At 37.8% G+C, this 27303-nt stretch overlaps 1 protein-coding gene across 3 annotated transcripts in view; it reads left to right on the top strand.

The window, feature by feature from the left end:
• The first annotated feature begins 8854 nt into the window (after positions 1-8854).
• KLHL20 (kelch like family member 20) overlaps positions 8855-27303 on the top strand; it is a 65269-nt gene continuing 46820 nt past the window's right edge. For 2 of the 3 annotated variants that reach the window (XM_045877434.3, XM_064594308.1), the window contains exons 1-3: positions 8855-8988; positions 9926-9989; positions 24337-24910. In XM_045877434.3, coding sequence (XP_045733390.1) covers positions 9967-9989; positions 24337-24910 — 597 coding nt within the window. In that variant the 5' untranslated portion in view covers positions 8855-8988; positions 9926-9966. Of the gene's footprint in view, positions 8989-9925; positions 9990-16946; positions 17150-24336; positions 24911-27303 lie in introns of all 3 variants that reach the window. The other variant, XM_064594309.1, reaches the window with a different exon arrangement.

Raw genomic sequence — 27303 nt, 5'->3', positions numbered from 1 at the left:
CTTTTATACCCATCAGATTGGCAAAACACATTTAAAGTTGGAAAACACAAAGCATAATGATAATGTAGACCAATAAGAACCTTCATACATGGCTAGTAGGAGAGGCAGCATAGCACTGTGGCTGAAAGCAGACTCTAGAGCCATTTTTGTATGGTCTCAAGTCCTGACTCTGCCTCTTTGGCTTGCCCTGACTTTGACCGAGTTCATTAACATTTGGTGCCATCTGTAAAATTGAGATGATGATAATAATATAATAGCTCCTAACTCAAGAAGACTAGTGTGAGTATTAATAAGTTAAGAAAAGCACTTAGAACAACATCCAGCATGTGGTTCATGCTACACAAGGATTTGCTAGTAGTAGTAGCAATAATAGTAGTAGTTGTTGTTGTAAAACAGAACAACCACTTTAGAGAGCAATTTGGCTAGTGCCAGTAAAGTTGAAGATATACATAGCATATAACCCAGCAATTTTACTCATACTTCCTATCCTAGAGAAACCCTTACAGATTTACACAAGGGAGCATATGCAAGAATTTACATTGTAGCATTGTAATAGGCAAAACTGGAAATAGTCAAAATATCCATCTGCAGGATAATAGATCTTTTAAAATCTCTGGTGTAGTCATACAATAAAATACTATATAGCAGTGAAAATAAAGAGTGATGGGTTTCAAGCTTTAACATGCATTACAATTACCCAGAGGACTTGTTAAAACAGATTACTGGGCCTCACCTCCAAAGTTTCTGATTCAGGAGGTCGGTGGGAGGGCTCAAGAATTTGCATTTCCCGGGGCGCCTGGGTGGCTCAGTCGGTTAAGCATCTGCCTTCAGCTCAGGTCATGGTCTCAGGGTCCTGGGTTCGAGTCCCACATCGGGCTCCCTGCTCGGCGGGAAGCCTGCTTCTCTCTCTCCCTCTGCTGCTCCCCCTGCTTGTGCTCTCTCTCTGTCTCTCTCTGTGTCAAATAAATAAATAAAAAATCTTAAAAAAAAAAAAAGAATTTGCATTTCCCAAGTAATGCTGATGCTGTTGGTCACAGTTTATGAATCACTAAATTGGACCTTCATTGATTAACATGGATAAATCTTCATTAACAAAGTTGAGTGATAAAAGCAAGTTGCAGAATACATTCACTTTGATATCATTTATGTAAAGTTTAAAACAATATGCACACACACTGCATATGTATTTTTGGTCAAAATAAACACAAAGAAAATGCATAGGAATGGTAAAGCAATAACTTTGGAATGATGTTTACTTTGTGATGAAAGAAGATAAGACAACAAAGGGGAGTAGATAGGGTGCTTCAATTGTATCTTTGACATTTTATTTCTTAAATTGTGGATATAGTATGCTTATTATAATATTCTCTATACAATTTTATATTTAAGGTGAGTTTCTTATAGGCAAGGTACAGTTGATTCTTGCTTTTTTTAAATCCAATCTGATCATCTCTACCTTTTAACTGGAGTGTTTAGTCTATTTATATTTACTGTGATTATGATATGTTTGAGTTTTTAATCCACTATCTTGCTATTTGTTTTGTAATTGTCCCATTCATTCTTCATTCTCTTTTTCATCTTTTTTTATCTTCTTTTAGATAAATTTAGTATATTATATGACTTCATTATATCTCCTTTTTTGGGGCGCCTGGGTGGCTCAGATGGTTAAGCGTCTGCCTTCGGCTCAGGTCATGGTCCCGGGGTCCTGGGATCGAGTCCCGCATCAGGCTCCCTGCTCTGCGGGGAGCCTGCTTCTCCCTCTCCCACTCCCCCTGCTTGTGTTCCCTCTCTCGCTGTGTCTCTCTCTGTCAAAAAAAAAAAAAAAAAAAAAAATATATATCTCCTTTTTTGGTTTATTAGTTATACTTTTTTGTTTTGTTGCAGTCCTTTGTGGTCACTTTAGAGTTTATATTATACATCTTTACTAGAGTCCACTGTAAAATAAAATTAAAACCCTTTTATGTATACATAAAATCCTTACAAGCAGACAGTCTCTCCTTTGTCCTGCACGCTACTCCCTTGCAGTATATTCAATAAACTTCTATCTCCTTTGTTCTGCCTTAGGTGAATACTTTCATTGCCCATGCTGCTGGCCTCCACTCAATTGGGATGCCCCACATTTGGTGGCCCTCATGGGAACCTCTGCCAGCTCAGGACTTTCCCCAAATTCTCTGGGAATTTCTTGGGACTTTGCCTCTGTAGACCACTCTAGTACTCCTTGGGGAACTGACAACCTCCAGTCAAGTTTAATCCTGGGTGAGGACTGAAGCCCCAGGAGGAACCAACCAGACAGCCCTTGCCTGAAAGGGTGAGGGATTTCCCTTCTTGTCCTTTGGAGGGATCCTTCCCTCCCTCTCCTTTCTCTTTTTAGCCCTTTAGTAGTCTAACCCTAGTACTCCTCAGGCAACTGAAGATCTCTGGCCAGGGAAGCTCCCTGGTATGATCTGAAGGTCTGAGGGTGAACAGATCAGACTGCCAAGCCTGTGATGGCCAAGGACCCTTTTCCTCTCCTCTCCCACTCTGTCCTTCTGTGGCCTTCCTTCCTAAGCTTGTCCAGGGCAATTCCCCACACATTACAGACTCAGATGGGACCCTTTCCTGATGCTGGCTGGCTCTCAGCCACTTCACTTCTTTCAGGCTCCCACTTTTTTCCCTTTGTTCCCACAGATCCAGCTGCCATCTTGATCTACATGTCTGAGTGAATCCAACAATTCCATGTACGAATGTTGGTTCAATAAGGATTCCAATCCATACCATTGGATGATCCTCTCCCCCTAAATCCCATGGACCTGGCCACCAAGGAATTTCACTCAAATTATCTATCAGCACATCAATATAATACAATGCTCCAGTCTGTAACTGCACAGAACCCCTGACGGACTGACAAGTTTAGGTAGGGACAGCCTCTCCCCACCCCCACCCCTGTCCAGCATGAAGCAACTGCTGAAAATGAGACCTCTGCTCAAATGGTAAAGATTTGTCATTGTCCATCTGTCCAGGGGAATTTAGAGGTTGCTTTTAGGAAAAAGGCTTGAGCAGTGGAAACCCCAGTAAAGTAAAAGGGCCCACAGTGACCACCGGTCTGAATGTAAACAGGCACATTAGGTGACCCACCTCAAAATAGCCATAAGCCCAAAATGACCAATGGGCTACTTACAACCAGGCACAGTAACCAAAAAAGGAAATTTCCATACATTCCCATAACCTCCTCACTCCCCCCTCCCTTAACTCTGACCCTCCTCCCCTGCCTCCTGGCAGACAGTTTCTCCTTTGCTGTCATGCCTGCTGCACCCTTGCAGTGTATTCAGTAAAATTCTATCTCCTTCAAAAAAGAAAGAAACTTATGGGGCACCTGGACGGCTCAGTCAGTTAAGTGGCCAACTCTTGATTTCGGCTCAGGTCATGATCTGAGTTGTGAGATCGAGCCCCACATTGGTTCCACACTCAGTGGGGAGTCTGCTTCAGATACTTTCTCTCCCTCTCCTTTGCCCCCCCTCACCTCTAAAATAAATAAAATAAATCTTAAAAAAAAAAAAACACAGTATGCTTCCATTTTCCTCCTCTTGGCCTTTGTTATTGTTGCCATTCATTTCACTTCTGCATGTATTATAAACTCAAGCAAACACTGTTATCATTTTTGCTTTAAACAATCATTAATCTCAAAAGATAATAAATATGAGAAAATATTATTTTATATTTACTCACATATTTACCATTTCTGGTAGTTTTTGTTCCTTTATGTAGGTCCAGATTTCCACAGAGTATCATTTTCTTCCTTCCTTCCTTCCCTCATTCCTTCCTTTCTTTTTCTTTTTCTTTTTTTTTTAGAGAGGGGGATAGAGGGAGGGGCAGAGGGAGAGAGAGAATCCTAAGCTGGCTCCACACCCAGTGTGGAGCCTGACATGGACTCAATCTCACAACCCTGGGATCATGACCTGAGCTGAAATCAAGAGTTAGACACTTAACCCAGGTGCCCTATCATGTTCTTTCCGTATATAAGGTTTTCTTTAACATTTCTTGTAGTGTAAATCTGTTAGTGATTAATTCCTTCAGCTTTTGTATGTCTCAGAAAAATCTTTATTTTGCCTTTCATTTTTGAAATATATTCTTGCTAGGTGTAGAATTCTAAGTTGACAGTTTTCTTCTTCAATACTTTAAAGATATTGTGTTAGTCTTCTGGCTTACATTGTTTCCTATGAAAAAATCTGTCGTCATTCTTATTTTTGTTCCTTTGCATATAATGTGTCTCTTTTCTCTGTCTGCTTCTAAGATTTCCTCTTTATTATTGGTTTTAAGCAATTTGATTAAGATATGCATTGGTGTTGTTTTCTTCATATATCTTGTACTCAGAGATTATTGAGCTTCCTAGATCTGTGGAGTTACAGTTTTCATCAAATTTTGAAACTTCTCAACCAATATCTCTTCACATATTTTTTATGCTATCCCATCCCTGCCTCTTTTTCAGGAACTCCAATTACACATACATTAGGCCACTTTAAGTTATTCCTCAAATCATGATGCTTTGTTCATTTTCTTTAGTCTCTCTCTCATTTCATTTCGAACAGTTTCTATTGTTGTACTTTCAAATTCACTAATCTTTGTTCCTGTAATATCTGATTTGTTTTTAGTCTCATCCAGTGACTCATCTCATACATTTTTGTTTTCATCTCTAGAATTTTGAGTCTTTCTTTTTATCCTCTGTGTCTCTCCTTGACATGTTCCTTTACCTCCTTGAACATATGGAATATAGTTTTAATAAACTCTTTTTATATCCCTGTCTCTTAATTTTATCCCCTGTGTCATTTCTGTGTCTGCTTCCATTGATTAACTTTTCTCCTCAGTATGAGCCATGTTTTCCTGCTTCTTTGAATGCTATGTAGTTTTTAATTAGATACCAAACATTGTGATTGTTACTTTGGTCAGGGTTGTATAGTTTTTTTTTATTTCTATAAATATTCCTAAACTCTGTCCTGGAATGCAGTTAAATTACTTGGAAACAATTTGATCCTTTAATCTAAGGCTAAATTTGTCCCAATTCTAACACTACACTCTTCTAAGTATTTTACCCAATGCCTTGTGAATTATGAGAATTTTTCACTCTGAATTTTTCACCCCATATACACTCCACAGATTGTTTCTTCTAATTCTTTCAGGTAGTATCTTCCCTGGCCTTACTTTCATCACATGCATATGCTGATCAGCACTCAGATTAAGATTCAAGGGGGTACACCTTAAATTTACACAACGTCTATGTCAGTTATATCTCAGTACAGCCCGGAAAAGATTCAAGAGGAATCCTCTGAAGCTCTCTGGAACTCTTAGTGTAGCTCTTTCCTCTTTGGTACTCTGGGCTGCAAACTCTAGCCGCCTTGGTCTGCCCAGACTCCTAACTTTTTCTCATCAATTGAAGGAGGTTTTCAGGCACCACCTGGGTTCTCCTTCCCTGCTCTGTGGCAAAATATCCAAGCAATAAGCTGGGGCAATAGTAGGATCACCTTGTTTGGGCCAGCTCTCTCAGGGTTCACTATTCTGTGCTGCCTGAAAACTATTGTTTCATATATTTTGTCCAGTTTTTAGTTGTTCTTAGTGGGAAGGGAAATCTGGTCCCTGTTACTCCATCTTTCTTTTTTTAATACAGATTTTAATATCTTAATTATTTCATAGTAATTTCTTCCAGATGACTTCTTTCCATTGGATTTTTCATTTAAAAATCCAGGTAATTGCATTTATTGAGCATCTCTGATGTGCCAGGGATCTCCTAAGTACTTTACGTGTATTTACATGTATTACAAAATTCCTGTCCTGTGGAAATAACACAGCATTATTAACTTTCTTCTTGGACCGGGCAAGACTTTACCTTGATATTCCATTGTATATGTATACTATACTTTCTTTATCTATTCATCCATTAGTGAATACTTAGGTTGTTTCCATATCTTAGCTATTATAAATAATGTTGCAATGAACATGGGAATACATGTATCTTTTCAAGTTAGCGTTTTTGTTTACTTTAGGTAAGTACCCAGATGAAATTGCTGGATCATATGGTAGCCCCATTTTTAATTTTTTGAGTTTTCCATAATGGCTGCACCAATTTACACTCCCACCAGCAATGCACAAGGGTTTTCTTTTCTCCATATCCTCATCACATTTGTTACTTCTTGTCTTTTTGATAAAAGCCATTCTAACAGGTGTGAGGATATCTCATTGTGGTTTTGATTTGTATTTTTTTGATGATTAGTGGATGTTGAACATCTTTTCATGTACCTGTTGGCCATCTATATGTCTTCTTTGGAAAAATGTCTATTCAGATCTTCTGCCCATTTTTTAATTAGATAGTTATTTTGTGTTTGCTGCCAGAGGGAAGGAGCATGGGGCAATGGGCAAAATGGATGAAAGGGAGTGGGAGATGTAAGCAACAGTTATGGAATGAATAAGTCATGGGAATAAAAGGTACAGCATGGAGAATATAGCCAATGATATTGTAATAGTGATGTAACAGGAAAAATTGTATCTACATATGTGGTGAGCATAGCATAATGTATAGAGATGTTTAATTACTATGTTGTACACCTGAAACCAATGTAATATTGTATGTCAACTATACTCACATAAAAAAATTTTAATAAAAATAAAAAAATAAACTAGCCTCTCCTTTCCCCAACTAAGTCACTCTCCATAACATTACTCTGTTTATCTTCTTCCTAGATAGCATTTGCCACTGACTGAAATTATTTTGCTTATTTGTTCACTTGTTTATTGTCTATATCCTTTTATATGAATTAGTATGCTCTGGCTGCAGGTAATAGAAACCCCCAACTCACTTTAAAATATGAAATTTATTATCTCATATGACTAGATGTCCAACAATAGGGAAGGCTCTAGGAAAGGGAGAATGAGTAGTTTAAAAATGACATTTAAGGGGCGCCTGGCTGGCTCAGTTGGCTGAGCATCCAACTCTTGAGATAGAGCCCCACAGCAGGCTCTGCACTCAGTGGAGAGTCTGCTTGAGATTCTCCCTCTTCTTCACCCTCTGCTCCTCCCCCTGCTCTCTCTCTCAAATAAATAATTTTTAAATGACATTCAAGGACCCAAATTCTTTCAGTCTCTATGTTCTACCATCTTTATTGTCTAGCTTCATTCTCCTCTGGCTTCCCTCATGGTTGCAAAATGGTTGCAGTGGTTCCAGGTGTCACATACAAACCCAACAATGGCCAGAGAGAAAAGATGCTATCTCTTCCTATATGTTTTCTAAAATTGGTGGGAAGTCTTTCTCCACAGTCCTCATTAGATTTTCTCCAATTTTTCATTAGTCAGTATTGGGTCATTTGCATGGAGATGGTGTAGACCAATTACTCCTAATGGAAAAGATGTTAGAAAGTCAACCACCATAACCACATAAATGATCAGTAGAACTTCAGGATGTTGTCTATCTCCTTCATGATTATAGTTCCAAAGCCTAGAGTAGTACTTAGCATACAATAGGTGCTCATTTAATAAATAAGTCCATTTAAGTAAGTAGCACTGGAAGAGGAAACAAAGCTAACATTTGTTGAGTGCCTACTAAATGCCAGACACACAACATGATCTTCATTATCATTTACTTCTCAAAACAACTTTTTTTTTAAGCTATTATTATTCTTTTACACAAAGAAAACTAATGCTTAGGAGATGAAGAACTTTGACCAAGATCATAAAGCCAGTCAGTCAGAGGACTAGGATTTGAAACTATGGGCATCTGGATCTAAAGGCCATACATTTCCCACTACAACCTAATTAACAAAAGGTATTCTTTCCTTTTCAGAAACAACTGGACAAACATGTCAATCCCATGTGAAGAACATCCAAAGAAAATCTGATTAAATTCATGCTTAAGCCTGGAAGTTATCAGGAAACCAGCGACAGTCTTTCACTGATATTACTGAAATTGTATCCCTTACCCTATCACTTGTTTATTTTCAAAATATAATCAGATGGCTGTATGCTCTGGTAAAATCAGGCAAAGGACAAGTTAAAGGGCGCCTGGGTGGCTCAGTCGGTTAAGTGTCTGCCTTTGGCTCAGGTCATGATCTCAGGCTCCTGGGATTCAGCCCAGCATCCGGCTCCCTGCTCAGCCCGGAGTCCAATTCTCCCTCTCCCTCTGCCCTGACTTGTGCTTGCTCTCACAGTCTCTCTCTCGCTCTCTTTCAAATAAATAAATAAAATCTTAAAAAAAAAAAAAAAAAGGAGAAATTGAAAAGGTATTTTTCCCCTTAAGACTAAAACGAGTTCACAGAAGTGTTTGAAATGTCTGCATAAAGTATTTGGACAAAACACTTTTTGTTTTTCTCCTGTTAATCTATTTGTCTTTGGTAAAGTGTTGGGATAAAACACTGGTATTTTGAAAGCTAAACTGTGGGAAATCTGGAAGATCAGGTCTATTTCTGATTTGGCCGTGTATTGTGGGCAGCTTGTACATAAGGGGGGCTTAATAAGGTCGACCAATCATGCAATCCACAATTACGGACAACATTGTGCCTATATTGAGCAATAGGAGACCCACCGACTACAAATACATCAAAATTCCTAGCTTTCTGTGATTACATCCATCTTTCTGTTGCCTTCTGCTGGGGAAAACAAAGAAGAAAGGAGGAGGCTTCAGTATTCAAATACTGCCAGATCAGTTGTGAACTCGCAAAGTGGTCACCCTCAGAATTGGAACAACCGGATTCGAAGACAGGCAGTCTCTGAGGTTATAGGGATCCCCAGCAAAGGGCGCGGCTACTTCCTGAGCCACACCGGAACCTTTGGGTGGGCTACATGGGTTCCAGAGGGAACGACTTAGGAACAGGATCACTTCCGCTGCTGAAGAGAAGAGAGGGGTGGGGAGGAAATAGCTCGAGGATCTGCATCCTGCTTGCGCTAGCCGCGGCTGCGAAGCAGGCAGAGAGCGGGCGGCGGGTGGAGGAGGCTGAGGGGGCGGCGGCAGAGAAGAAAGTGACAGAGCCGGTAAGTTGGCCGCCTTAGAGCAGGGGACAGTGGACAGCGCCCAGGGCTTGCTTTGCAAATCTTGTCCCAAGTTGCTGAGCTGCCGGGTGGGGTAGGGGGCCGGACTTCGTCCGCCGTCTGTCAGTCGGTGGCGAGAAGGGGCTCTTGGGGCGCCGGGGCTGGGCCTCGCGGGGCACTAGACTGTGCCGAGCTGGCTGACAGCCCTACCCCGGAGCCCGAGGAGGCGCTGGGGTTCTCACCCTGGACAGCTTCCCCGGACAAGGGCTGGAATTCGGGGGGAAGGAAATGGGTACTGTGCGTCCCATTTAACCCTCGGGACCTAGCGAGTTCTTCCAAGTGGGTGGTGGATATTGTTTCGAGCACTGAGGGAAGGGCTTGTAAAGAGAATGTTAGTCTGGAACCAGAGCTTATCTGCCCTGTTCGTGCTGCCCGGCAGTCGGAAGTGGAGTTGTTTTTAAGGGCAAATGCCACCCCCTGCTCTTGTTACTTCGGGACAAGTTAGAGCTTCAGATCCGTTGTTAAACCTGCGTGTTCCCTATCCGATCTATCATGTCAATACTGCTGTGGGTCTTTAAAAAAAAAAAAAATACTGCTGTGGGTATCTGGTAAATGTTCTGTAGGTATCCTTGATAGTGAGATCAGAGTTAAACGTCTTAAAGCACTTCTTGAAGAGACACACAGGACTAACCTAGCAATCAGGACTGTATAGCGCACTTTCCCTCACCTTCACTTATAATCGTTTTAGCGTTCCATGTCCATATCCAGAGTAAGGATAGTCATCTTTAAGACACTAAATAAAGCTTATGTTATGAATAAACGCTTGTGGTATAATATAATATAAAATTCTTTATCATTGAACGAAATGATTATATTGAGATTGTTACTGGAAAGATCGGAAATAGTTTTTTATTAAGTTACTGCTTTTCTATTGTCTTAGGTTCGGCTTTAGAGTGTGGTGAAGGGTACTTTTCATGGTGCATGGAAGGAAAGCCAATGCGCAGGTAGGCTTTTAGGAAGAAAACCTTCGGTTCACTGATTGAAATTAAGCACGTAATAATTCAGGACTTCATTTAATTTTTTTAAAGGTTTTCAAACTTTACCAAATTCTGCTTTGAACTAATGATTCTTGTTCTAAAGTAAATAAAAACTATTATCAGGAATTAATCGCTTTTGAAATAAGGGTCCAGTTTAGTACTTAAATTTCTAAAGGGTGTTCTGAATTTTATGTGGTTACTAACATTTAAATTTTCCTTTTTGCATGTTTTTTTTGTGATAAATAATCATTAAGTATAATATGATACTATATGGGTTCATTAGTCTTAATTACCTATAGAATGTAAAAGATTCTGTTGCCGTGGAAGAATAATAATTATTTGTAACACACTGTCCTGTATATCTAATTATGGTTTTGGTTATTTCAATGATGATCAATAATACATTTGTTCTGCGAAGTAAAATAGCTGCATTGCAGGAAAGATTGTTGAAGGACTAAAAAGGTATTGGACATAATAACTTAGCCCATAGAAAAATAGAACAGAGTGTAAGAAAATATAGACAATTATAAGCCCTCCCAATTCTAGAATTTAGTAATGTTTTTTCTTAATCTTTTCTAACAGATAAATCTAGAGTCCTTATCAAAACAAAATCAGCCTAGTTCTTTCTTTGTTGTTTAAACTCATTTTACATTTATTGAACTGTATGTAATCATTTGTTATTTAACATCAAAGAGGAACAGCTCTGGCAGACCCTCTTAAGAGAAGAAACATTTCATGATGGGGGTATGACTTTTGACTTAGAACCAGGAGCAAGAACCGGAATATCTGTCTTTTTCCAAATCTATTATTGATTTTTTTGATTGACCTTGAGCTATTCGCCTTCTCTGTGTCCTAATTTACTTTTCTAATGTATCTGACCAGGATATTGGGAACTAATGGGTGCTTGCAAGTGCTTTGAGATCTCCAGATGAAAAGATGTTGTGGATGTAACAAATGTCGTTATCTTATTTGTATCTAACTCCAAGTAGGAATAATATTTGACTGTGAAGTACATGAAGAAATTAACAAAAATATATTAAATGCCTTACCACTTCATCCTTTATAATGGTTGCAAAAACCACTGATTGCTTCTCTTCCTCAGCTGCCATAAATGTCATATCTTATGTAATTGCTAAAGTAAGAGCTTATTATTTTTTAAAAAGGGAAGGCACAGCGTGGGAGTGTTTTTGGTTTATCAGTAATTTCTATATAAAATATTCACTTAATCATTCATACCTACTCTCTTTTTTCTTGTTTTATTATATAATACTGCCAGTTATTCAAAAATCAAGTTGGGGGGTGGTGCCTGGGTGGCTCAGTCAGTTAAGCATCTGCCTTGGGCTGGGGTCATGATCTCAGGGTCCTGGGATCCAGCCCCACATCAGGGTCCCTGCTTGGCAGGGAGCCTGCTTCTTTCTCTCCCTCTACCCCTCCCCCAGCTTGTGCTCAAGCTGTTTCTCTCTGTCTCTCTCTCTCTTTAATAAATAAATAAAATATTTTTTAAAAAAATCAAGTTGGGGAATTCTGGTGGCATTAACTTTTAAACTACACAGCTCTTTCTTCATCACCATCACATGGCCAGAGCCCAGCCTACCATTGCTCTCTGATTTAATTTTACTTTTGCTTACATTAAGTCACCTTTCCGTATTGGGCTGTTATTTTTGCTGCTGCAGCCCAGAAGGCAGTCTCTGTAAAGTAATGTTGGTTAATTTTATACTTAGCTGCTATTGGAGAAGCTTTGAATGAGAAGTAACTGTATACTAAGATTATTTGAATACATGTTCATTCTCCCTACTAGGATATAAGCTCTTTAAGTCTCATATGTCTTCCATGTGTTTGTATCCCTGGCACCTAATGATTACTGAATAGTAATTCAAATAACCACACAATATCTGCAGACTTCTCCTCTGAGTGCCCCCTGCCAAAAAATATGAACGAGAGGAAGATTGAAAACTATTGTTAAAGGTATTCTAATGCTTAAAAATAAAGTTTTATGACATTGGTTGATATTAGTAAAGCTTCATTGCATTCATTTAACTAGTCATTATGTGTACAGATACAAAATTTAAAAGATACAGTAAGATATTCAGTGAAAAATAAGTCTCCCAATGCCAATCCCAGCTCCTAGTTCTCCTCTTTATAGGCCACCACTATAAACAGTTTCTTACTCATTTTTTGTAGACATTATAATACATATACAATCATATATAGAATATCTCTTTTGTGAAAACACTAATGTCAGCATATCATGCACATTTTTCTCTTCTTTTTTCACTTCCCACATTATTTTGTAGATGGTGACAAATACATATAGACCCACCATATTCTTTGTAATAGTTACATAGTATTTCATTGTCTGTAGGTGCCATAGTTAACCAGTCCTTTTCAGAGACATTTAAGTTATTTTGCTGTTATAACCAGTTCTGCAGTGACTATCCTTGTCAGTGGTTTTTGCCCAAATGTGTGTGTATAGAATAAATTCTTAGATGTAGAACTGCCCAAAAAGTATGTGTGTTTTTAAATTTTGGTAGATACTGACAAATTTCCTTCCTGAGAGATTATTCCAATCTATAGTCTCACTAAAAATGTGCCTGTTTCCCAGAAGATGGCTCTCCTCAATTAAGAATATTACCTTAGGAATAGAAGGTCTAAGGAATGTGTGACATGATAGCCCTGAAATTTGAAGGTGACTTACACATTTGGGTGGGTGGAAATGTTATTTACTTAGGGAGGTACCAAAATTTGTAACATTCCTTTGGTAAACATGAAGCATATTTAAGATACCTGATTTGTTCTTTGGTTTATGCTTCCTACCTGCACATGATTCGGTTATTGTCACTATTAAGAGATATCAGTATTCATAGAAAATACCCATCCTGGGGCATCTGGGTGGCTCAGATGGTTAAGCGTCTGCCTTCGGCTCAGGTCATGATCCCAGGGTCCTGGGATCAAGCCCCATATTGGGCTCTTGGCTCAGCAGGGAGCCTGCTTCTCCTTCTCCCTCTGCCTCTCCCCCGGCTCATGCTCGCTCTCTCTCTCTCTCTCTCTCTCTCTCTCTCAGTATCTCTGTGTCTCAAATGAATAAATAAATCTTTGGGGCGCCTGGGTGGCTCAGTCATTAAGTGTCTGCCTTCGGCTCAGGTCATGATCTCAGGGTCCTGGGATCGGGCCCCACATTGGGCTCCCTGCTCAGCGGGAAGCCTGCTTCTCCCTCTCCCACTCCCCCTGCTTGTGTTTCCTATCTCGCTGTGTCTCTATCTGTCAAATAAATAAATAAAATCTTTAAAAATAAATAAATAAATAAAAATCTTTTAAAAAAATTACCCATCCTTTTACCTAGCCTACATTTCCTCGACTTCCTAAATTCTTGTGACTTTGACCTTCACTTAAGTGTTTCATTCCTACTCTCACTGAGAACAACTTTCTCTCTGAAATCATAAATCCTCATACTTTTTTCCTGAGCATAACCTGTGAAACGCCCATTCCATCAGTTCTTTTATGTAGTCACAATCAACATGCCTTTGGCCCTTCTGTTTTCACACAGTTCACTTCTGCAACTACTTCAACCATTTTCTAGCCATCACTCAATTCCCTAGATTGTTCATGGCATCTCCCAACTCTTGATTAATGTAAACATTTATATTCCCTGATTTGAAAGGTTGATTTACTGCTGGATGAAACCAGCCATGGGATATTTGTGCTACTGTAATCAGAGTCTGTAATATTATTTGAGCCAACATTGTTCTCCAGCAGTAATTCTGAAGGTCCCTGGGTAATGCTTACTCATTCCCCACAGCAGCTGTGTCACATCTTCACCCATTCTCTTGTGATCCTGTCACTGCTCCTCTCACTGGCAGCAACTTCACAGAAATAAAATAGGGGCCATCAGGTATGAACTTCTCCAAGCTCCTGATGCCTCCTTCCCATAAAATAAATGTATCGTTTCCACCTTATTTTCCCACCCCACTCCCTTCCTCTGATCTCTTATGTAAGCCCTTCTACCTTTTGTCTAAGAGTCATTCCTCTGTATTTTGGTTCCATACACTCCCACTCTTCAAAGATCTCACTCCATCATTTATTCTTTCCCTTTTATATTTTTTAATTTCTCCCTCCTCATTCTTCACATCAGTATATATCATTTTCCAGTCTTCCTTAACTTTAAACTGACATAGTATTGGATGTCTCTTCTCTTCACAGGTAAGCTTTATTCTAGAAATATTCCATACTCACTGTCTCTTTCTTTACCTTCATTGACCACTGCCACTGACTACCTCAGGTTTTTACTGAAAGTTTAGGATAATGAAGTTTTTTGGCTACTCATCATTTTCTTACTGGCTGTCCCTCCTTAGATCACAACCTGCCACCATTTTTATCAGTTCCTCTTTCCTTCCCTTCTTTCTTTCTTCTAAGTTACTGTTACTTTATTATACTGAGCAGTTTAGTCTCTTTGTTATAATCCTGGTATCTCTAGAAGAGGTTAAAAAACAAAATCTTGTATCTTTAGGTAGTTCATATAAATGTGGGGCACAGCTTCACAAGACAAAGAGTGGTGGGGACTGTGGTGAAGTAAGAGTACAAGCCCTCCTAATGATACTCAAATTCAATTTCAATTTCAATCTCAAAACAAAACAAACCAAAATGGACAGGCAAAAATCCTTCTGATGGTCTTTATCATTCCAGGGGACCCTCACCTTGCCTTTTATAATTAAAAGGCCTAAATACTTGTTTTCTCAAAAGCACCATCTGTCTCTGAAATAAATGTTGTTCTTTTTCCCAGAATGTAAAAGAACAATAATTGAAATTTTTTAATAGCATTTTTTTCCTTCTCACCATATGTAGAGATTCAAATGTAGTAATTATAGTTTCTTAAACTGATTCCATAATATCTGATGCCTGCCTTACAGAATTTTTTAGATTTATTGACGTTTTGGTAAATATGAATCCTTCTTGTTTTATTTGATTTTATATGTTTGATAATGACGCTTTTACTTTCTTTTTCCTTTATACCTGCATTTTGAATTACTGCTTTCTCCATTCTGTTATTTCCCTTCAACTTAGGTCAATATATTCTTTTTGTAACAACTGACTTAGTCAAATTTTATTAGCCAGTTATTAGTCAAACTTTAATGTGTGTTAAAATTACCTACTTGCTAAATGCAGATTCTAGAGTCATACTACCAGAGATTCTGATTCTCTAGTACCTCAGGAGCCTGCATTTTAATCAAACACCCCTGTATATCTGGTGTCAGAGAAACACAATTATTTGAAAAGTTAATATAACAGCTTAATAGGAATTGGGCAATCAGCGAATAATAGTGTCTTCTCACATTTTCACTTCATTTGAAAGAAAAGCCACAAATTCAAGCCATAATTTTAAATCTATCAATACCATGTTTAGAAAATCTGGTAATAATGGAGGAAGACCCTCTAGATACAAGAGTATTTGACCAATCAAAGCAAGGGGAAATTTCTATATTCAAATTGGTTAGTAAATTTAGAATATGTGGCTGATTTTACTTTCTCATTTTAACTACCATGTTTTTGGTATCAGAATGTTTTGGACTGAAAGTCTTGACTCAAACTGGTTTAATCAACATGGAAACCTTTTGTTTACATAACAAGAAGGCCATGGGTAGAGTGGGTTCCAAGGTTGGTTTGAGACAGTGGCCTGATAATAGCATCTTGGATCCAAGTTCTGTCTCTCCAATGTAGCTGTGCAATAGCAGCTTCATCCTAACCCAAAATTGATCTTCCATTCCACTACCACCTACCAGTGTAGAATGCTACATTCTTCTTTGTTAATGCCTGGCAGAAGAAACTCCCTAAATCATGGAATATAAGTCTGTTCCTATAGTTTGATGACCAGCTGAGGTAAGAGCATGCCATCAGCTAATTGATTTGAGAGAATTCAGGATTCGTCCTTAAAAGCTAGGGACATGGTCATCTTCCTCTGAAGCAAATGGCTAGTAGAGGAACAAAATCAAGGTTATGTTGAAGTTTGAGAGAGTTGATGGTAAAATATGATATTAATAGAATTTATCTTGAAGTTATGCTTTTCGTCAGTGCTAAAAGAATAAAAAATCTGCTAAGGTTATTATTAGCAGATCTTACACCCTTTGGTTTTAGAAAGACTGATTTCTTTCCCTGAATTGACAGAGTCATTTTGTGAGGGAAGGCAAAAGCTCTGTTTGGTCTCCCTAGTTTGTTAACTGTGGGTAGGGTCCAGAGTAATCCTTTCACTTGCCTCCTTCAACCTTAAAGTACATGTAGATTACTCTTGCAAATTAAGTTAATAAAAATGTTATTTGGGTTCAGTTTCTTTTTGTCTGTATTTGTAGTATCATTAGTTCAATACTGGAATAGAAAGCCACAGATTGAAAAAGCAAATAATTAGAGATCTTCTAGTTTTTCTAGATGAATATTTACTTGGACAATAAAGCTTGCTGCCTCAAGGTTTAATTAAAACCTTTTGTAGGGTTCTGTCCTGGGGAGCAGTTCACACCTCAATTTACCATCCCCCCCACCAGGTCTTTAGAGTATTTATTTCAGCAGACTCCAAACAAAGAAGTTGTGAATATAGCTGTGACAAGGTGTAAACACACTCTATTTCTAGGACCCTTATTATAACTTCCCTTCAGAAGGTGCCCAGAAAAATGTACAAAAAAACCCACTTTTCTGCAGTTAGAATCCTGTGGATGTAATGAGACTAATGGAGGATATGCACTTAGATTTTTTAAAGTACACATTTACAAAAACAAAATAGCAGAACCATAGGAGAAATAACTTAGTGTATAGAATTAAATATGGCTTTTGGAATTAAATTGTTAGAATTAAATACTGCTTCTCAGGACATTTAAAATGAGGTACTCCAAATCTCAGCCTACCAGTAATCCCTCTTCTCGTTTCTTCTCATTCTCCTAAAAGGGCAACATGGTCCAGCCATGGGCAGTATGCTTGCTTTTTTTCTCCCATCTAAGAATAACAACTACATAAATCAGATTGCCAGAGTCATTTCTATTTCAAATACTCAATCCAGTTGCCTAAGACAGTTTGGGATAATAAAGCACTGACTTTGAAATCAGAGGACCTACATTCAGACAAATCCCAACACTGTCACTCCTTGTAAGGTAAGTTTAATTATCCCTACATTACAAATAATGAACTTGAGGATCAGAGAAGTTAAGTCATTTGCCTGAGATTATACCTAATAAGTGATGGAGGTAAGGTTTGAACCTGGCTACAAGTTTGCCTGGCTACAAACCTGGTTTCAAGAGAATTTGACAAGACTTCAGGAGGTATAGTTTTTTGGGGCAGGAATAAAAGCTGAATTCATTTAACAACAATTTAATGAACACTAGATCCAGGTATTGGGTTATAGCAGTGAGCAAAGAAAAACATAAGGGCCTTGTTCTCACAGATCTTATATTCTATTTGGGGGAAAAAGCCACTATATCAGTAGGTAATATATTTATGAAGAAAAATGAAACAAATAAAGGGTATAGCGTGGTAGGAATTTAAGAGATGCTATTTCATAGAACATCATGTTGGGGAGGAGGAATTTCCTCTACCCTTCAAGGTCCTTCTAGCTGGACTTAGAATCAAATTAACAATGAGATAGATTAACAGGATGAAGTCAAATTTAATAGCCTTCTTAGGGGGAATCCATACAGACATGGAAATTCCAAAGATAGTCAGGCAATGAAATACTTACATGAGCAGGGGAGGGGTAGGGTCTGAGGGTACAAAGGGGAGAAAGACCTTTAGCAGAAGGGAAAGATGTTTAGAAAACAAAGGTGCCCTATTTATGTAGATAAGTTTCTTAGGTAAAGAGAAATGTGTTAATAGCTCTCTTCCTGGTAAAGCAGGCAGTTGAGGGGGAAGTAAAGAGCTTTTTCTGAGTCTGCTGGGTTTGGATTGCTTTTAACTCAAAATAATGTTCATGCCAAAGTGGCCCACCTGGGGGTGGCCTGCCACTGGCCCCTACAGTGGTCTGGTAAGTTGACATTTGAGCAGAGATCTGAAAGAAATGAGGAAGTGAGCTCTTCATAGTTATCTGGGGGAAGAACCTTTCAGGAGGAAGGAATAAGGCTCTTTAGTGAGAGAAGTCTTGGCATGTCCCAGAAAATAGCAAGGAGGTCTGTGTGACTAGAGAACAATGGGCAAGAGGGAAGCAGTAGGAGATAAATTCAGAGTTAGGGACACCTGGGTGGCTCAATCGGTTAAGCGGCTGCCTTCGGCCCCCGTCATGATCCCAGGGTCCTGGGATCGAGTCCCACATCGGGCTCCTTGCTCAGCAGGGAGCCTGCTTCTCCCTCTCTCTCCCTCTGCTTGTGCTCTCTCTCTGTCAAATAAATTTAAAAATCTTAAAAAAAAAAAAATGCAGAGTTAGCCAGGGGAAGAGTCATGTAGATGTTGGTAAACCTTATATGCTTTGTTTTTTAATATGAGTGTTTTACTATGAGTGTTTAAAGCATTTGGAGCACTCCTCTAGTGGCATAATCTGACTTTTTTTTTTTTTAAGATTTTATTTATTTATTAGAGCGTGCACAAGGGGAGGGGAAGGGCAGGGGAGAGGAATAGGGAGGGGAAAAGAATGTCAAGCAGACTCTTCAATGACATTGGAACCCAATGCAGGGCAGGGTCCCATGACGCTGAGATCATGACCTGAGCTGAAACCAAGAGTCTGACGCTTAACTAACTGAGCCGCACAGGTTCCCCATAATCTGACTTTTCTAAAGGATCAGTTAGGTTGTTTAGAGAAGAGAATATAAATTGGCAAAGGTAGAAGCAAGAAGACCATTTATGAGACTATTATAATATAAAACAGTGAAAATAGCCTGAATTAGGGTGGGGCTGGTGAAGATGCAGAGAAATAGTTGGAATCTAGATATTATTTGGAGGTAGAATGACAGGATTTGCTGATGGATTAAGTTTGAGGGTGTGTGGAAGGGAAGGGGCTCCCAAGATTTTTGGCCTGAGCAACTGGAAGAATGAAATTGCTTTTTATTAATCTGGGGAAAGCTAGAAGAGAGCATGTTGGAGAAGGTAGAGAATCAAGGGATCCATTTTAGATACATCATTGAGATCTATTTAGCTTGTGTGATAAGAGACATTCATATGGATCCAGATTGAGACCTTATCCAGGCAGGAGATAAGGCTCTTTTAGCCATTCATATATGGGTGATGGGAACCATGAGATTAGATGAGCTCCCCTAAGAATGTGTGTAGAGAGCAGAGAGGATCGAATTTTAGAGAATGACCACATTTAAGAGATTTTTTTGCAAGTTTGCAAACTAGACCTTTGATAAGAGTTTACAAATTAGCCATTATTAAAAATCAGAATCTATACTAATACAGTAATAATAGCACAATTTTTTTTGCTATGGTATACTTTTAAATGAAAGGGAGATATGTAGAAATTAGCTTCCATATTGTATATAGGCAAAATAAAAAATTGTTTATATCTGAGTTTAATAGTACTGTCTTTATGTACATAATTATAGTTACAACAAAATGTTTTCATTTCAACATGCAATGTCAATATTAAAATAGGAATTTTTGAATTTATCTTGTTTTTAATGGTGGTTCTTTTTTAAAGAAGCTTGATTGTACCACTGTTAATTAACCATGTGATTTATTCTTTCAGCATCTACTATGTACAAGGTATCTTTAAGCACTGTGGTTAAAAGCTTCCTTGATTGTTTATGTGGGTGGTAAAAATTATTCTTTAACTGCTCAGTTTTTTTTAGTCTTTAAATTGTCAAGCATAAACAGTGCTGTTTCTACCAGATGTCAGAATTATGAACATTTTGTATTCTAGAATACAGAATCACCTATGGGCTAAGGCCAAGCCTAGAAAGATTGAATTTATAAGTACTTTGGAAAAACAGGTTGGGAGAAAGGCACAACTGTCTTCTTTGCTTTCAGGCTGTGCCTTTGTAATGTAAATGTAGTTTCTTTTCCCAAAATGTCCTTTTCTTCTCTCCTTCCCTGGGGACTCTTTCAACACAGGTGTTTTATTATACTGCAGTTCTTGTTGGTGCCACAGCTTTAGGGGTAGTAAACTGATACTGTCCCTTGCAGGCCAGATACTAGACTATCTCAATATAGTCATAGATGATTAAGTCTGTGAGACTCACATGAGGCTGACCTAAAACCCAGTGATCAGAACGTTGGAGCTACCTAACCCCCTTTTAAATAACATGGAAGAATTATTCATCAGAAGACTGCTTAGTGAATATAGAATCAGAAGCAGAAATACAATGATCTGGACCATGGGTATAGGATATTTCACCTAAGTTCCAGAATAACCCAATTTAATATTCCTACTTCACAACAAAAATACATACCTGTGAAGTAACCTTGTAGCTTATGCCAGTTAGATCTAGGATCTTTCCAGTATAAACAAATACTTTATTGATTTTTGCCTTTCTGACCATAGTTTGTATCCTGGTTGCCCTCTCTCTAGTTATTCCCGTATCTCCCCTTCTCAATAGTTAGGTTCCCTGGTTGCCTCTTTATATTCCTTTGAATTTTTCTCAGTTTGAGCAAAATGCTTTGTAAATTATATGCAATTAGTAAATATTTGTTAAAAGAATAATTACCATTTTAGAGGGGCATAGATCTCTTTTCTCTGCGTATCAGTAGATACAGTGTGATGATTATGAAAATCCAAATATCTTCATTACACTTATGTGTCAGTTTAAATTTGTGGCATTTATCTAGCAAGTTAACCCCTGAATTTCTGAAATATGAACATAACATGTAAACTTTGCTTCTCATATATTATCTGGAATAACTTTTTAAAAGGTAATAAGCCTTTGACTATATTTTATTGGAAATGTAATGTAATTTCTTATGTTTAAAGTTTAAATGTTTAAAGATAATTTTGAAAAATTCTTAGACTATCCCAGTATTGTTTAGCTGGAAAAGACTTAGGTTCAATTTTGTTTGCTATTTTCCTCAAGCTTAACATTCATTTTGTAGGCCTCTTACCAAGTTCGTTGATTCTTCTGACAGTTCACCGGTGAAGTTCTTTATGATGACTGGACCAAAATAATCTGCATTTATTGCAACTTCCTAGGCTTTTAAAAAAGAATTGTACTGAAATTTGGATATCCACAAGGAAAAAAACTGAAAATTTTATTTTGAATTGTTAAATAATTCTACAACTCCCTTCTCTCCCCAACCCAGCATTCACATCAATCCCAGTTACTAAATATTTGCAGTGCCCCAGGAGACAATTGTGGTTTATCCAAAAGCATCAGGAGACCTGCTCTGCTACTGAAAGGATAGCTTCATGATTTTAGCAAGTCACCTAACCAAATCAGTTTCTTCATCTGTTAAAGGAGGATATTATGCTAAATGATCTGATGGTCCATTCTGTTTCACATCTCAGTCTCCATTCTTCAAGCTAGGTAACAGATTATGCCAAGCAAGGAAGGATGGTTTTCATATTTAAAGACTTCTGGAGAACATTAACATGTAAAATTTACTAATACATATATACCCTGATCCTGTGATGCAATGTGTATCAAATTTGAGAAATTTACAGAGCTGCCACTTTTTTTTTCAGATCCTTTTTTAAAGGAAAATAATTATTACAGCCTCTCAAGAGTGTGTCCTGTAGCACCATTAGGGTAACACGTACTTAAATATATAAGAAATGCCCAACTTACAGACTTCCAGAGTCTTTGCATAAAAGTAGCTTCCCAAGCTCCAGCCATCACCCTACCCAAAAGCCACCAAAAACAATAGCAACAGCAAATCCTAGATCAATACCAAAATGACAGATATTCTTTTCCTTCTCCTTGTACCTCTTGGCCCTTTTGTCTTAGGACTTCAAAACTCAGGTCAGAATTCTGTGTCAGTGGCTTTTAAACTTATTTGATATACAGCCTGCAAAGGGACCTAATTATGCAAATGTATATGAACTTAAATGTGTATAGAACACATAGTTGAAACATATTTAATTAAAAGGAATGTATGCCAATATTTTTTCTTCTATTTCATTTTTTTAGTGCTGCTTTTAACACACCGAATTGATTTTACAACTAAACCTAGCCACACTTACAGCACTCTTACTAAAGACAAATACAAACCTCCAGGCAGCATAAAATTAAACTTTTAGAAAAGTATTTGTAAAGTGGAGAATGTCTATTTATGTACCTATACATTTTTTTTTAATTTTATTGTTATGTTAGTCACCATACATTACATCATTAGTTTTTGATGTAGTGTTCCATGATTCCTTGTTTGCATATAACACCCAGTGCTCCATTCAATACGTGCTATACATTTCTTTTGTGATCATAGTAAACCTTCATCAATTCTGACTGATTTGGTAGGAACAATTGGATATATGTAGTACTTTTATTTCGGGGGGGAAGGGGCAGCGGGAGAAGGGGAGAGACAATCTTAAGCAGGCTCCATGCCCAGCACAGAGTTCAGTGTGGAGCTTCGATCTCACAACCCCGAGATCACGACCTGAGCCAAAATCAAGAGTCAGACGCTTAACTGACTGAGCCACCCACATGTCCATGACATATGTAGTACTTTTAAAGGAATGAGGCTTATTATCAGATTTAATATCTCTAGCCCAAATTAGTTTAACAAAGTCTTTCTCGAGGCTCTTAAGAGTTCTACTAAATAAAAAAATATTTTACCTGCCATCTTCTTTACCACTTTAATATTCATAAACTGTGAAGAAAAGATTTCTAAGTGAAGATAAACTTCAATCCAGACTTGCTGGATTATCATTAATTCAAAATTTATGTAAATATTAATTGAAGCATATCAACTCAGATTAGATTTTTTTATTTGATTTCTAATATGGATAAGCATAACTACCTTATCTAAAAGGAATGTAGATAGTTCTATTACTAGGATAGCTACAATTTAAAATTGTTAACATGTAATTGTCAGCAAGCCCTGAGCTGGAAGCTTTTATGTACATTATCTCATTTAATCTTTACCATATGGGGTAGATACTTACCCATTTTAGAGTTAAAGAAACTGGGGATTAGGAAGGATAAGTAACTTGTCCAGTAATTATCTGTACTAGCATTTCAACCCAGGTCCATCTGTTACACAGTGTGCTTTGAAACTTTATGCTAACTAATGACAGAGTAGCCATAGTACCCAAGTGTCAGAGCTGTTAGACTTGGGGAGAAAAATAAAAGAAATCTTAATTTAAGGTATGGTAAAATATTTTGAGACATCTATGGCTGGACTAAGACTTAGGCAGAGAAGAGAATTTTAACTCGTTTCTCCCTGTGAGTGGCTTGTAAAATCTTTGGTTTGAGTCTTTCCCTTTTTTACAAACTAATGTGATTACATAGTTATTTACTATATTTCCTTGCTTATAAGACACATGACTCATTTAATAACTTTTTAGAAGTGTAAATATTGCATTAAAGGTATGTAAAGCTTTTATTAGCTGATAGTCTAACATGTATTTATCCATATAATCAATACCTAAGTTTTCTTCAATATCACAAAGTTTGATTCTAAGCTTTCCTCTCATTCACAGACCAAAGAATGTCCTGAATTATGTCTGGCCATCACAATTATCTGTAGCATCCCAGCAACACACTAGTTTTTGTAACCCGGGCTTGTATTTTGGGTTTTTGTTTTTTTAGTTTAGTTTGTTTTTTACTTAGCACCATTGTGATAGACTGTACAAACTGTGAAAACTATGCATCTTAAAATAAAGGAAATATAGTACTATATATAAAGTTAATTTGGAGGACCTCGGCCTCCTTTTTCTGATCTTTTCATGCAGCATGGGCTATAATATTTTATAGCTTTGTGCTGAACCTGAGAGAAATCTAAAATATTATCTGTGATAATGAGAAATAAACATTTCTGTGTTTTAGAAAAATAACAAATATCAATATTTTGGTTAAACCAGATTAAGGATTTAAAGTCCACAGATCTGTTTTGTTCAGAGAGAGAATAATTTACAAGTGTTTTTCATAAACTTTTATTAATGTCTTGCAGGTAGTTATAAAAGATGTGGCCCGAGACAGTCTAGTCTGAGTACTTATGAGATGAAAAAAGAATTGTCCTTTATTTTATGGAAGTGCATAATGAAAGTGCCCTGATTTGGGATTAATAATGTTTGTTCTTCAGAAGACTTTAAGGAAGTTTATGAGTTTTAGTGTTCTTAGAAAGGAAGTTCTTTGGGAGCTTAGTTCTCCCTTTTGATTACCTGCAGGTTTCCCTATCTCTTGACTGTGAACACTTTATGGCAAGAGTGAGTTTCTAATAATATTGCCATCATCTTTCTTCCCTCCTTCCCCCATTCCTGTAGGTGTACCAACATTCGACCAGGAGAGACTGGAATGGATGTAACAAGCCGCTGCACCCTTGGAGACCCCAATAAACTGCCAGAAGGGGTTCCCCAACCTGCCCGCATGCCCTATATCTCAGACAAGCACCCTCGACAAACCTTGGAAGTGATTAACCTTCTGAGAAAGCACCGGGAGCTCTGCGATGTGGTGCTAGTTGTGGGCGCTAAGAAGATATATGCCCATCGAGTCATTTTGTCAGCCTGTAGTCCCTACTTCCGAGCTATGTTTACAGGAGAATTGGCAGAGAGCCGTCAGACAGAAGTTGTGATTCGAGACATAGATGAGCGGGCTATGGAGCTACTGATTGACTTTGCATATACCTCCCAAATAACCGTGGAAGAGGGCAATGTTCAGACCCTTCTGCCAGCTGCTTGCCTCCTTCAGCTGGCAGAGATACAGGAAGCTTGCTGTGAATTCTTAAAGAGACAGTTAGATCCCTCTAATTGCCTGGGCATTCGGGCTTTTGCTGACACACACTCATGTCGTGAGTTGCTAAGGATAGCAGACAAGTTTACTCAACATAACTTTCAAGAGGTGAGTTGTACTGGTGGTTTGGATGCGTTCATAATGTATTGGTCAGGAGAGCACTATGAGTTCATGTTCTGCTAACCAACATGTACCTGTTTGGGTATTTACTGCTGATTCTAACTCATAATACCAAAGATATAAATTGTTATAAATTCTAAGCCTGGTTTTTATTTTAGAGACCAATTTCATGTTCTGTCAACCAAAGGTAAAGTTTAGGGATTTGATTCTCCCTAGCCATACTAATAAACTAGTTTATAAGTCAGAATACAGTTTATTAATTCATTAGGAGATCAGTGTCTGATAGGATACCTCATATCAGTCATTTGCATGAAACATTACCTTCCTGATTATATGGATTGTTCAGCAGAATAAATAATAAATCAGCAGTTACTTGGAGAACTAACAATCGGGAAAAAATGAAGTTAGATGTATATGAAAAGAATGTTTCATTAAATCTGTTTTCATTTATTCATTTATTTAATAAATATATGAAAAGCTACTGTTTCAGCCACTGTACTTGGGGAAAAAAGGCTACATATAGTAGTGAACAAGATGCCTAGAGTGTCTGTTCTTATGGAGGTTATAATCTAGCAGGGAGGATATCCATTGAATGCATAATTACACAAATAATTAATTACAGTTTATAGGTGCTACAAAGAAGCGGATGATTTAGCGTATTACAGAGAGATTTAACTTTGGTTCTGAAACAGCTCATTGCAAAATTCTGAGACATAGGGTGCCTGGGTGGCTCAGTTGGTTAAGCGACTGCCTTCAGCTCAGGTCATGATCCCAGGGTCCTGGGATCGAGTTCCGCATCGGGCTCCCTGCTCTGCGGGAGGCCTGCTTATCCCTCTCCCACTCCCCCTGCTTGTGTTCCCTCTCTCGCTGTGTCTCTCTCTGTCAAATAAATAAAATCTTAAAAAAAAAAAAAAAATTCTGAGACATAGGTTGAGAAACTGAAAGAAACCCAGTGAGACCCAGAGAGCAAAAGGGAGGATGTTACATAATGATTTTACAGAAAGAAGGGAGCCCCATCACACTGGAGTTAATAGACCATGTTAAGAATTTGAAATTTAATCTTAAGAGCAATAGAAAACCATTAAAGGGCTTTAAGCAAAGACATGGTCCCTTTTGCACTTTACTATCACTCTTCTCCCCAGCAGGATAACTTCCAATGGATCAAAGATTTAAAAATACAAAATGAAACCATGAAAATATTAGAAGATGACATGGAGCAATTTCTTTTTAATCCTGAATTGAGAAAGGCCTTTCTAATTGACTAACACAGAAGGCATAGAAGAAAATACTGATAGACTTGACTACATAAAAATAAAAAATTTTTTCAGGGTAAAACAAAAAAACATAACAAGATAAAAGTCAAAGACAAAGTGAGGGAGTGGGTGACACCTGGATGGCTCAGTTAATAGAGCATGCAGCTCTTGATCTCAGGGTTGTGAATTCTAGCCCCGCGTTGGGTGTACAGATTACTTAAAAATAAAATCTTAAAAAAAATAAAAGATAAAATGGAGCAAAATATTTGCAACTATCACAGACAATAATCTCTTTAATACAGCAAGAGATTTTATTGGTCAACAACCTAGACTAATGATGTAACCAAAAAATGGGCAGTAAACAAATTCAGATTGCCCTTAAACATATGAAAATCTGCTGCAGGTTGTTCAAAATGACTGAAACATAAATTATACCAAAGTACTATTTTTCATTTCTCAGATTACAAAATTATAATCTATCAGATTCCAAATATCTAGAAGTTTGATTCCACACCCTGTTGACAAGGCCACGGAGACAAGGTAATGGAGCTACATTGCTAGTGTGAATATAAATTGATACAACCTCCTTGAAAGGAAATGTGTACACTTTTTTTCACACTCTTTGACTCAGCAGTCCCATTTCTGGGAATTTGTGCTACAAATTTACTGGAGAAAGGAGCAGTTTGAGGAGATGAGATCATGGGTTTTGTTTTAGATATATTAATTTGAAACACCTATAAGATCTCTAAATAGAGATACTGAGCCAGGCCACTGTTATGAGTCTTTTATCTTAGAGGTTAGACTGAGATTAAAATTTAGGAGTCATCAACTCATAGTAATAAACTATGATGGCTTAATCCTTTTAAGGCAGGATTTAACCCAGAAACCTTTATAAAAGGTTGATAAATTTGATTGCATAAAAATTTTAAACTTTTTTATAACAAAAAAGCACCAAAAACAAGGTCAAAAAATCAATGCCAATGAGCTCACCAAGAAGGGAGAGAGAAGAGAAAGCCTTAAAATTTTTCCAGCATTGAAGGATGGTTAGTGAAAGAGCAACTGGCAGAGGAAAAAGGGAATAACTAGAGAAGAGAGAAGAGGAAAACCAGGAGTATGAGATCATGAAAT

This window comes from Mirounga angustirostris, unplaced genomic scaffold (assembly GCF_029215605.1).
Source record: "Mirounga angustirostris isolate CCGP_5_RB_7025 unplaced genomic scaffold, mMirAng1.0.hap1 SCAF_6, whole genome shotgun sequence".
Taxonomy (NCBI): Eukaryota; Metazoa; Chordata; class Mammalia; order Carnivora; family Phocidae; genus Mirounga; species Mirounga angustirostris.
The sequence above is the reverse complement of the archived record's forward strand: the minus strand, read 5'-3'. Positions and strand labels throughout refer to the sequence as shown.